Raw genomic sequence first — 11,242 nt, 5'->3', positions numbered from 1 at the left:
ATTCTGCCTGCTCCCTCCCCGAGTTCTAGGTGCTGACCTGCAAGAAGTTCTGCAGGAAGCGACCTGAGCGGGGGACCTGGGGATGCGGAGAGAAGAAGGGGCAGTGCTCTCTCTGCCCACCCCCCACCCCCCCAGATTTCAGGCCCAGACTACTCTCTCCCTTTCCACCCTGGTAAATTATTCCTACCTGGCTTCTGTTACCCAGATGAGGAGGGGGGCAGCCAGGACCAGAAATGGGTGGGGTCTTTGGCTCCCCCTGGTATCACTGGCTCATCTATAGCTCTTTCCAATGCCCATCTTCCTCCTAATTCTGTCTTGACCACCCCCCCAGGATATGAGGTTAATTCAAGGTCAAGGTCTTCAAGGGAGTGACCAAGGGAAGGTGAGTAGGACCAGAGTGGCTGGTGTCTGGCTGAGGCACCCCAGGTAGGCTCCCCATCCCTAAACCAATGCAACCCAGTGGGTCTCCACAGCCAAGTCTTCAGATTCACACTTGACCTTCTCCTGCTCCCTCCTGAGAACTAGACCTTGGGCTCTCAGACCACAGTTACCTCCCCCTCAGAGATCCAAGTCTACTGGGAAAGGAATGAGGTGTTGGGGGGCAGAGTATTGCTTGGAATATTTGTGACAGCTTCTTTCAAGCAGAAGATCCCCATCCTGAGGGAACTGAGCCCCATCCTGAGTTCCAGCGCCCCTGAGCTTCACAGCTGCCTTCTAGTCACCTTGGACAGACACATACAAACTCCTTGCTTGCTTCCCAGGGGATTGAGGGCCTCCCACGTCCTGCCCTGATTCCCACACCACGGCCTGGCCACTCAGCCCCCTCCTTAAGAGTTCTCCAGAGCAGGCAGGAGGGCTGGGCAGTGCTGCCTCAGCAGTCAGCAGGCTGCAGGCTCAGCTGTGTGGGGAGGGGCAGTCAGGGCCTGGCAGGTCTGTACCTCCTTCCTCCCAGCCCAAGGACTGTCCCATGCCAACACCTCTGGGTCTGAGTCATGGAGATCTGAGGAGCTGGGAAGGAATGGGAGTGTACACCTGACCTGGTCCCTCTGTGCCAGGCCAGTTGGAGCCCTGCCCCTTTGCCGCCCTCCCCTGTACCTCATTTATGAAGGACTCAGTAATAACAACACAGGCTGGATTGCAGGTCTGGGGGAAGGTACTCAGGAGGGCAGAGGTGGGCAGAGAGAGGATTCAGAACACTTGCCAGCCTCCTTCCATTCCCCCACCTCAACTTGCCCCAAAGTAGCTTCTGTCTTCAGACTGTGGAGGTGGAAGAGAGGAAGGGAGAGCGTCGGTGCTGCCCACCCAGCTCAGTCTGGGGCAGGTACAACAGAGGCGGCTGGTGTACTTGTCTTCATTAGGCAGTGAAGTCAACATTCCAGACCTATTCATCAGTGTTTGGGTCCCCCTGGGGATTTCTTGCCAGCCCAAGTCCAGACTCCTGCTCACCCTAAAGTCGGGTATCACTCCAGCACCCAAGCTACTCAGCCACCCTCCTAGTGTCAGCATCGCCCTCTCTGGGTCCCCATCCCATCCTACTACATAGGGCCTGCCATCACCCCCTTTGGTGCCATCTTTGGAAAGACCCTGCCATGCCAGCTCTGCCATCTGAGTCAGCTTGTGTCACATCTGCCACCACCCTCTGCCAGCTGCCTAGTGCCATTTCAGGAGCTGGCAGGAACTGAGGAAGAAAAGGACTGTCCAGGGTGTGGAGAGGTGGGGAGGAGGCAGGCAGGCCAGGTCCTGCCTCCAGGAGGGGATTCAGAATAGCAGGTCTGATGGTCCAGGCTCCAAGCCAGACAAGCTCCTGGTGCTTTGGGAGGGAATGGGGTCCAGGTGGGCCAGCTTGCCAGGGTATACGGTGACTTCTTCTCATACCAGGGAATGGGTCCTGGGACAGTGGGGGCACCAAAAAGATAGAGGGTGGGGAGGTAGAGAAAGGTCTTCTCTGGGAACTAGGAGTCCCAGGAATGGAAATACCTGGCCAGGCTGAGCCCAAATGAGGTTTGGATGGCCAAGCCAGATGTCTCTGGTGTGGGCAGGCATTAAGCCATTTGGCAGAGATGCCGTCATCTGCCCTCCAGCCACAGCCCTTGACATCTGCCAGCCACCCCAGGTGGCATTCCTTCCCACTTCTCCACCCTCCTGGGATCTGGGGCAGAGTTGGGGCTGCCCTGGTGGTGGGAACATTCTGTTCCAGAGGCTTTTGGTACCCTGCAGAGGTGGCTCTTGGCACTGAGGCCAGGCGGGGACCAGGAAAGGGCACAGGCTGGAGAGTAGGGAGGCTTGAAATCTCATCCTGTGAGGATTACTTTGGAAATAATGGCCTCAGGAGCAGGGAACATGATTGATGTCTTCAAATATTTGAAGAACTGATGTGTGTAAGCGGGAGTAGCCCTTCCTGGAGCCAAGGGAGGGACAAGGGCCGATAGGCAGGGAGGCAGGTTTCAGCTCTAAATCGGGAAGCACTTTCCAGCGATTGCAGCTGCCCAAAGATGGAATGACTGTCCCAAGAGAGGATGTGCTTGCCGTCACAAGAGTTGACCAACAGAGTCAGACAATAATTCAGAGGGGACATGGCCAGAGCAGTGCGGGGTGGGGACTGCTCTATGTGCCCAGTCTTTCAAGTCCCTTCTAACCCTACATTTCATGACAAGCCCATGGCACAACTGAGGGCCAGAGCTGAGGGCCAAGGCAGGGTGCTCCTGGTCACTTGGGCTCAATAGCCAAAGCCACTGGTTCAAGTCCCGGCTCTGCTACTTAGCAGCTGCGGACTCATGATGAGTGAGTGATTTAACCCCCTCAGTTCCTCATCTGAAAAGTGGGCCAATAATTGTCACCGCCTCAGTGGGTAGTGCCAGGGTTAATGAGATTCTGCATATCAATTCCAGGACTCTGACAACGACAGTCCCTCATTATGTTCATAAGTTTAGGTTTTGCTTTGGGGACTCGAGCCTATATTGCTTAGAGAGCATCTAACCCTGACTTGGAGGTGGGGAAACTGAAGCTTAGAGAGAGAGGAAGTGAAGTAACTTGCCTTCAGGCAGCAGATTGAGTTCTGCCCCTACCCCCGCAGCACATCCTCCCAGAGACCTCCTGTGCTCTGTGCCCACGGCCCCTGTGCAGAGCAGTGGGTGGTTCACCGGCCCCTCTGGGCCTGTCAGAGCCCCCAGAGCCACATAGAACATATTCGTGTTCTAATTAATTGTCCCTCTGGGCCTCGACCTCTGCCCCAATGCCCAGGCAGCTGGGGCCTGGGGCCCTGCTTCTCAGAGACACACAAAGAAGTCCACAGTGCTGGCCAGGAAGCTGGATTTGGAAGGAGCTGAGCAGCTCAGCACGCCAGTCCCCCTAGGGCTCTGGCCTTTCAGCTGGCATACTGGGGCCCGCCTTTTGCCCAAGCATTTCCCCCTCTGCTTTCCCCTCTGTCATGTGGACTGCTGGCTTCCCTAGGGCTAGAGGGGCCACCACTTCCATTCCCTTGGCACACAGGCTGCCTAGTGTCCCAGCTGGGAACCCTGGCCAAGTCTCCCTGCCTAGAGCCAGGCCTCTGCCCCCCACCTCCACCCGTTTCTTTTTTTAACTGGTAAAAAGGAATGGGAGGGGTAAGGGCTTTCAACAGGAGGGGAGTAGGGCAGGGGTCTGGCTAGAGAGGTCCAGATCTCACTCCGGGTAGAATAAGGGTGTGTTTGGGTGAGCAATGGAAATAACTCTGGCCTCACCGCAGAATCCACTGTGCACTCCAGAACATGTGCTCCGTTTAGGATTCCAGCCACTTGCTCATCATTTATTCCACAAACATTGACTGGGCACCCACTATGTGCTGAGGCCCATTATGGGGATTTGAAGCAACTTTCCCAGCCCTCCAGGGCCTCACAGCCTCCCGGAGCAGTGAGAAGTAAATGACAACATAAACCTCATTGGAGCTATCATGGAAGCCCATCCAGATGCAGCCAACCAGAGGAGGGAGTGGGCCCACTGAAAGGAATCCTGCAGAAGAAGAGACAGCTTCCCAGAGAAGAAAGAATCACAGGAAACCCTGGGGAAGAAAGCGGGAAATAACTGCATAAGGCAAAGAGGACCAACATCTAAAAAGCTCAGAGGCGTGAAACACGGATGAGTTCAAGTGCTCACCTTTGGGCTCAGGTGGAAGGCCTGGGGTGGAAGGAAGGGCAGCTTTGGCCAAGTTGCAGTTTCACGGCTGGGACAGGGGCCTTGGCTGGGTCCTGAGGAGCCATGAAAGGTTTTTTGTGGGATCAGGGATCACCTCCCTGGCAGGTGCATGGAGAACAGGTGGGGATGGGCAAAGAGCTATGGCCCTGAACCCGACAGGGTGCTGGAACCTGAACCAGGGCAGGGCTCTGGGGTGCTGAGGTGTTGCAGGGGATGAACTGGAGAGGTGTTTTGGAGGGAGAATCAGCCCTGAGGATGAGGGTCCAGGGTGACCACTCCCCCACTCCCTGTTCAAGGACCGAGGACCTGGTGTGTTTTGGCCCCCAAAGTATTATTTTGTTAAGTCGAGTAAATGGTACATCCATTCAGTGAAATTCCTGTGCAGCCATACAAAAAGAATGGTGAAACTCTTTGTGTATTTGTATGGAATGATTTCCAAAAAAAAGCAAGGCACGGGAGAAATAGTATACTACCATTTCTGCAAATTAAAAAGGAAATAAAACCTCTTGAATTTGTTTCTATCTAATTTCACATAAAGTTCTAGATTTCTTAACTGACTTTTTTTTTTTTGGCTGCACGCAGCATGCGGATCTTCCTGTGCCCCCTGCAATGGAAGCACAGAGTCTTAACTACAGAACCACCAGGAAGTCCCTCTTAACTGACTTTAAATTTCATAAGTTCATGAAATGGATTAATATTTTTTATTAAAAAATTACTTTTATAAACAAAAAGTCTAGGGGTGGGGTAGGGAGGGTGGGAGGGAGATGCAAGAGGGAGGAGATATGGGGATATATGTATATGTATAGCTGATTCACTTTGTTATACAGCAACAACTAACACACCATTGTAAAGCAATTATACTCCAATGAAGATGTTAAAAAAGAAAAAGTCTAGGGACTTCCCACGTGGCTCAGTGGTTGAGATTCCGCACTCCCAATGCAGGGGGCCCAGGTTCGATCCCTGGTCAGGGAACTAGATCCCACATGCATGCTGCAACTAAGGAGCCCATGCATCGCAGCTAAGGAGCTGGTGAGCTGCAACTAAGGAAACCGCCTGCCACAACTAAGACCCAATGCAACCAAATAAATAAATAAATTTATTATTATTATTTTTTTGTGTGGTACGCGGGCCTCTCACTGTTGTGGCCTCTCCCGTTGTGGAGCACAGGCTCCGGACGCGCAGGCTCAGCGGCCATGGCTCACGGGCCCAGCTGCTCCGCGGCATGTGGGATCCTCCCGGACCAGGGCACGAACCTGTGTCCCCTGCATCGGCAGGCGGACTCTCAACCACTGCGCCACCAGGGAAGCCCCATAAATATTTTTAAAAAACAAAGTCTAGATTTCTTTTTGAAAATTGAGAAACCTAGAAACGCTGGGCTGCCCCTACAGACTAGCTCAGCTGGCTAAAGGAGACCAGCAGCTACTTGCTGGCTGTCCAGTCCCCACCACTCCTAATTAGGTGCCTGTCCAGCCAGAGCTCCTTTGCTCGTGGAGGTTCCCTGCCTGGCTCTTGTGGGCACCTGGGATGGTGACCTGCCTTCTGGGACTTGGCAGCCTCTTTCTCAGTACTTTGTCTCACCTCTGGCTCTCAGCCTCAGGCTGCCGCTGGCCAAGGAGAGATCCCAGGGAGCCAGTCCCCTCTGGGCTCACAGCCCCTTTTCCTCTCTCAGCTCCAGAGGTTCAAGCGCTCACTTTCCCTCAAGAACATCCTCCGAAGTAAGAGCATGGAGAACTTCTTTCGCTCGGGGTCTGAGCCCAAATGCCCCACCGAGGTGCTGCTGACGCCCCCGACCCCGCTGCCGCCTCCCTCCCCACCACCAGCGTCTGCAGACTGGGGCCTACACACCCCAGGCCTGTCCCCCTGCCCGATCTCACGCCCCCTGGCACCACTCAAACCAGTGAGGCTGCACAGCTTCCAGGAACACGTCTTCAAGCGAGCCAGCCCCTGTGAGCTGTGCCAACAGTTCATTGTGGGTAGGTTCCTGGGTGGCAACAAGGGGTCGGGGTGGGTGTGGGTATGAGCCCATGGACCTGACTGCCTGATGTTGGGCTGCTGCTAAACCTAACTGTGCCCCTCCCTCTGGGAGGGCACATAAGCACCCTTGGGGGTGGGGTGGGGACCCAGTGTTGCTGTGTTTACTAACAGCTCAGGTTCCACCCTGACTGTGTGGAGGTCGGAGCTAGGCCCCAGGCTGGCATGAGGATGTCCAGTCCCTTGCTTCCTCATGCCCTAACCTGCCTCCTTTGCTCCTTGCCCTTGGATGTAGCCTCTCTTGACCACCCCCTCTTGCCAAACCCACATTCTTCCCAGGAAACTCCAAGCAGGGTTTGCGGTGTAAGACATGCAAAGTCAGCGTCCACCTCTGGTGCTCCGAGGAGCTCTCCCACCAGCAATGCCCAGGCAAGACGGTGAGTGGGGACCACACAGAGATGGCTGGCTGATGCTCCCAGGCCTGGCATGTGGGAGAATGAGTGCCCTGCAGGGCTGGTTCCTCATGTGGGGTGGTGCTTGGACTTGGGGAAGGCCAAACTCTCAAGGGGCTGTGACCTCCCTGTGCCCTCTCTCTGCCCCACCCCCACCCCCCGCCACAGTCCTCCTCCTTCCGCCGCAACTTCAGCTCCCCGCTCCTGGTGCATGAGCCGCCACCAGCCTGTGCCATGAGCAAGGAGTCCCCACCCACTGGTGAGTGTCCACTGTTGCCCCTGATCCCACTGTGGTGTGATGAGAGACCCATGCACTCCTCAGATGAGCACCTGACTCACACTGGCACTGCCCGTTCTTGGCACTACTACCACTCCTTCTTTTTTTTTTTTAGACTTCTTTTTGTTTGTTTGTTTTGGTTTTCTTCCCCACTTCCCTTCTTTGGATGCTGCTGTCCTGAATGTAGAGTTCATTCATTCATTCATCCATCCTTCAACAAACACTTTATTGAACACCTACTAAGTGCCAGGCACTGTGCTAGACATGGGAACACAGCCCTGAAGAAGGTGGAGCTCATGGTCTAGTAAGGGAGCTAGACATGAAATAAATAATCACGTAAATCATCAAGTAACCATCATTTGGTGAATGCCTGAAACAGAAGGATAGGGAATAAAGAGAGGATAAAGTCAGCACCGACCTCATCCAGAGGCAAAGAAGGCATCCGGGAGACTGAAAGATAGGGAATTAGTCTGAGGATCTGGGGAAGACCGCTGTGGACAGAAGGCAGGCCAGAGGTAGGGAGAGGCAGAGAGTTAAAGAAAGGATAATGGGGCTTCCCTGGTGGCGCAGTGGTTGGGAGTCCGCCTGCCAATGCAGAGGACGTGGGTTCGTGTCCCGGTCCGGGAAGATCCCACATGCTGCCGAGCGGTCGGGCCCGTGAGCCATGGCCGCTGAGCCTGCGTGTCCGGAGCCTGTGCTCTGCAGTGGGAGAGGCCACAGCAGTGAGAGGCCTGCGTACTGCAAAAAAAAAAAAAAAAAGAAAGGATAATGAGGCTGGGACTGAGGGAGTCAGAGTAAAAGGGTGAGATGGGACCCTGGGTGCAGGGCCTCGGGGCCCATTTTAAGAGTGTTCTTTGGACTTTATTCTTTTTTGTTTTTAATTGAAGTGTAGTTGATTTACAATGTTGTGTTAATTTCTGCTGTGCAGCAAAGTGATTCAGTTATACATATATATATATTATTTTTCATATTCTTTTCCATTATGGTTTATCACAGGATATTGAATATAGTTCCCTGTGCTATACAGTAGGACCTTGGTGTTTATCCATTCTGTGTATAAACAGTTTGCATCTGCTAATCCCAAACTCCCAATCCATCCCTCCCCCACCCCGCCTCCCCCTTGGTAACCACAGGTCTTTGGACTTTATTATAAGGGGCCTCTCCCGTTGTGGAGCACAGGCTCCGGACGCGCAGGCTCAGCGGCCATGGCTCACGGGCCCAGCTGCTCCGCGGCATGTGGGATCCTCCCGGACCAGGGCACGAACCTGTGTCCCCTGCATCGGCAGGCGGACTCTCAACCACTGCGCCACCAGGGAAGCCCCATAAATATTTTTAAAAAACAAAGTCTAGATTTCTTTTTGAAAATTGAGAAACCTAGAAACGCTGGGCTGCCCCTACAGACTAGCTCAGCTGGCTAAAGGAGACCAGCAGCTACTTGCTGGCTGTCCAGTCCCCACCACTCCTAATTAGGTGCCTGTCCAGCCAGAGCTCCTTTGCTCGTGGAGGTTCCCTGCCTGGCTCTTGTGGGCACCTGGGATGGTGACCTGCCTTCTGGGACTTGGCAGCCTCTTTCTCAGTACTTTGTCTCACCTCTGGCTCTCAGCCTCAGGCTGCCGCTGGCCAAGGAGAGATCCCAGGGAGCCAGTCCCCTCTGGGCTCACAGCCCCTTTTCCTCTCTCAGCTCCAGAGGTTCAAGCGCTCACTTTCCCTCAAGAACATCCTCCGAAGTAAGAGCATGGAGAACTTCTTTCGCTCGGGGTCTGAGCCCAAATGCCCCACCGAGGTGCTGCTGACGCCCCCGACCCCGCTGCCGCCTCCCTCCCCACCACCAGCGTCTGCAGACTGGGGCCTACACACCCCAGGCCTGTCCCCCTGCCCGATCTCACGCCCCCTGGCACCACTCAAACCAGTGAGGCTGCACAGCTTCCAGGAACACGTCTTCAAGCGAGCCAGCCCCTGTGAGCTGTGCCAACAGTTCATTGTGGGTAGGTTCCTGGGTGGCAACAAGGGGTCGGGGTGGGTGTGGGTATGAGCCCATGGACCTGACTGCCTGATGTTGGGCTGCTGCTAAACCTAACTGTGCCCCTCCCTCTGGGAGGGCACATAAGCACCCTTGGGGGTGGGGTGGGGACCCAGTGTTGCTGTGTTTACTAACAGCTCAGGTTCCACCCTGACTGTGTGGAGGTCGGAGCTAGGCCCCAGGCTGGCATGAGGATGTCCAGTCCCTTGCTTCCTCATGCCCTAACCTGCCTCCTTTGCTCCTTGCCCTTGGATGTAGCCTCTCTTGACCACCCCCTCTTGCCAAACCCACATTCTTCCCAGGAAACTCCAAGCAGGGTTTGCGGTGTAAGACATGCAAAGTCAGCGTCCACCTCTGGTGCTCCGAGGAGCTCTCCCACCAGCAATGCCCAGGCAAGACGGTGAGTGGGGACCACACAGAGATGGCTGGCTGATGCTCCCAGGCCTGGCATGTGGGAGAATGAGTGCCCTGCAGGGCTGGTTCCTCATGTGGGGTGGTGCTTGGACTTGGGGAAGGCCAAACTCTCAAGGGGCTGTGACCTCCCTGTGCCCTCTCTCTGCCCCACCCCCACCCCCCGCCACAGTCCTCCTCCTTCCGCCGCAACTTCAGCTCCCCGCTCCTGGTGCATGAGCCGCCACCAGCCTGTGCCATGAGCAAGGAGTCCCCACCCACTGGTGAGTGTCCACTGTTGCCCCTGATCCCACTGTGGTGTGATGAGAGACCCATGCACTCCTCAGATGAGCACCTGACTCACACTGGCACTGCCCGTTCTTGGCACTACTACCACTCCTTCTTTTTTTTTTTTAGACTTCTTTTTGTTTGTTTGTTTTGGTTTTCTTCCCCACTTCCCTTCTTTGGATGCTGCTGTCCTGAATGTAGAGTTCATTCATTCATTCATCCATCCTTCAACAAACACTTTATTGAACACCTACTAAGTGCCAGGCACTGTGCTAGACATGGGAACACAGCCCTGAAGAAGGTGGAGCTCATGGTCTAGTAAGGGAGCTAGACATGAAATAAATAATCACGTAAATCATCAAGTAACCATCATTTGGTGAATGCCTGAAACAGAAGGATAGGGAATAAAGAGAGGATAAAGTCAGCACCGACCTCATCCAGAGGCAAAGAAGGCATCCGGGAGACTGAAAGATAGGGAATTAGTCTGAGGATCTGGGGAAGACCGCTGTGGACAGAAGGCAGGCCAGAGGTAGGGAGAGGCAGAGAGTTAAAGAAAGGATAATGGGGCTTCCCTGGTGGCGCAGTGGTTGGGAGGCCGCCTGCCAATGCAGAGGACGTGGGTTCGTGTCCCGGTCCGGGAAGATCCCACATGCTGCCGAGCGGTCGGGCCCGTGAGCCATGGCCGCTGAGCCTGCGTGTCCGGAGCCTGTGCTCTGCAGTGGGAGAGGCCACAGCAGTGAGAGGCCTGCGTACTGCAAAAAAAAAAAAAAAAAAAGAAAGGATAATGAGGCTGGGACTGAGGGAGTCAGAGTAAAAGGGTGAGATGGGACCCTGGGTGCAGGGCCTCGGGGCCCATTTTAAGAGTGTTCTTTGGACTTTATTCTTTTTTGTTTTTAATTGAAGTGTAGTTGATTTACAATGTTGTGTTAATTTCTGCTGTGCAGCAAAGTGATTCAGTTATACATATATATATATTATTTTTCATATTCTTTTCCATTATGGTTTATCACAGGATATTGAATATAGTTCCCTGTGCTATACAGTAGGACCTTGGTGTTTATCCATTCTGTGTATAAACAGTTTGCATCTGCTAATCCCAAACTCCCAATCCATCCCTCCCCCACCCCGCCTCCCCCTTGGTAACCACAGGTCTTTGGACTTTATTATAAGGTCAATTTTTGTGTTTCTACAAGAGCATTCTGGCTACTGTGTGGGTTGGAGGGGCTGGACTGGAAGCAGGGAGACCAGTTGGGAGGCCATGATGGTTGCCAGGAAAGAGTTTGGGAGCTTGGACCAGGCTGGTAGCAGTGGAGATGGAGAGAAGTGAGCAGATTCTAGAAATGTTTGGGAGGTAGGACGAGGTGATGGAGTGAACACAGGCAGTGAGGTGGGCAAGGGGTCCAGGATGCTCCAGGTTTGTGCCTGGGCACCGTGGGAGGACACGGAGCTCTCACTGCCGTGAGGCAGACCTGGGAGGAACAGGTGAGAGGAGTGCAGATTTCAGTTTAGGACTGGCTGAGCGGGACAGCCAGCAGGGCAGCCAGGGCTGAGATGCAGGACTTCAGGGCAGAGCGAGGCTGGCAGCAGGGTGCCCGGCCTTGATGGTGACTCCTCAGTAGGGGCCAGCGGGAAGGTGGACCCCGTCTATGAGACCCTGCGCTATGGAACCTCCTT

At 54.4% G+C, this 11,242-nt stretch overlaps 1 protein-coding gene across 1 annotated transcript in view; it reads left to right on the top strand.

Annotated features, from left to right (window-relative positions):
* STAC2 (SH3 and cysteine rich domain 2) overlaps positions 1-11,242 on the top strand; it is a 15,022-nt gene that overhangs the window by 1,098 nt on the left and 2,682 nt on the right. The window contains exons 2-5 of the mRNA XM_007465153.1: positions 5,840-6,143; positions 6,481-6,578; positions 6,762-6,852; positions 11,188-11,242. The exon at positions 11,188-11,242 is cut by the window's right edge and continues 79 nt beyond it. Of these exons, the coding sequence (XP_007465215.1) occupies positions 5,840-6,143; positions 6,481-6,578; positions 6,762-6,852; positions 11,188-11,242 (548 nt within the window). The remainder of the gene's footprint in view (positions 1-5,839; positions 6,144-6,480; positions 6,579-6,761; positions 6,853-11,187) is intronic.

The sequence above is a fragment of the Lipotes vexillifer genome, unplaced genomic scaffold (genome assembly GCF_000442215.2).
Source record: "Lipotes vexillifer unplaced genomic scaffold, Lipotes_vexillifer_v1.1 scaffold591, whole genome shotgun sequence".
In the NCBI taxonomy this organism is placed as follows: Eukaryota; Metazoa; Chordata; class Mammalia; order Artiodactyla; family Lipotidae; genus Lipotes; species Lipotes vexillifer.
This window is presented reverse-complemented; position numbering and strand designations above follow the sequence as displayed.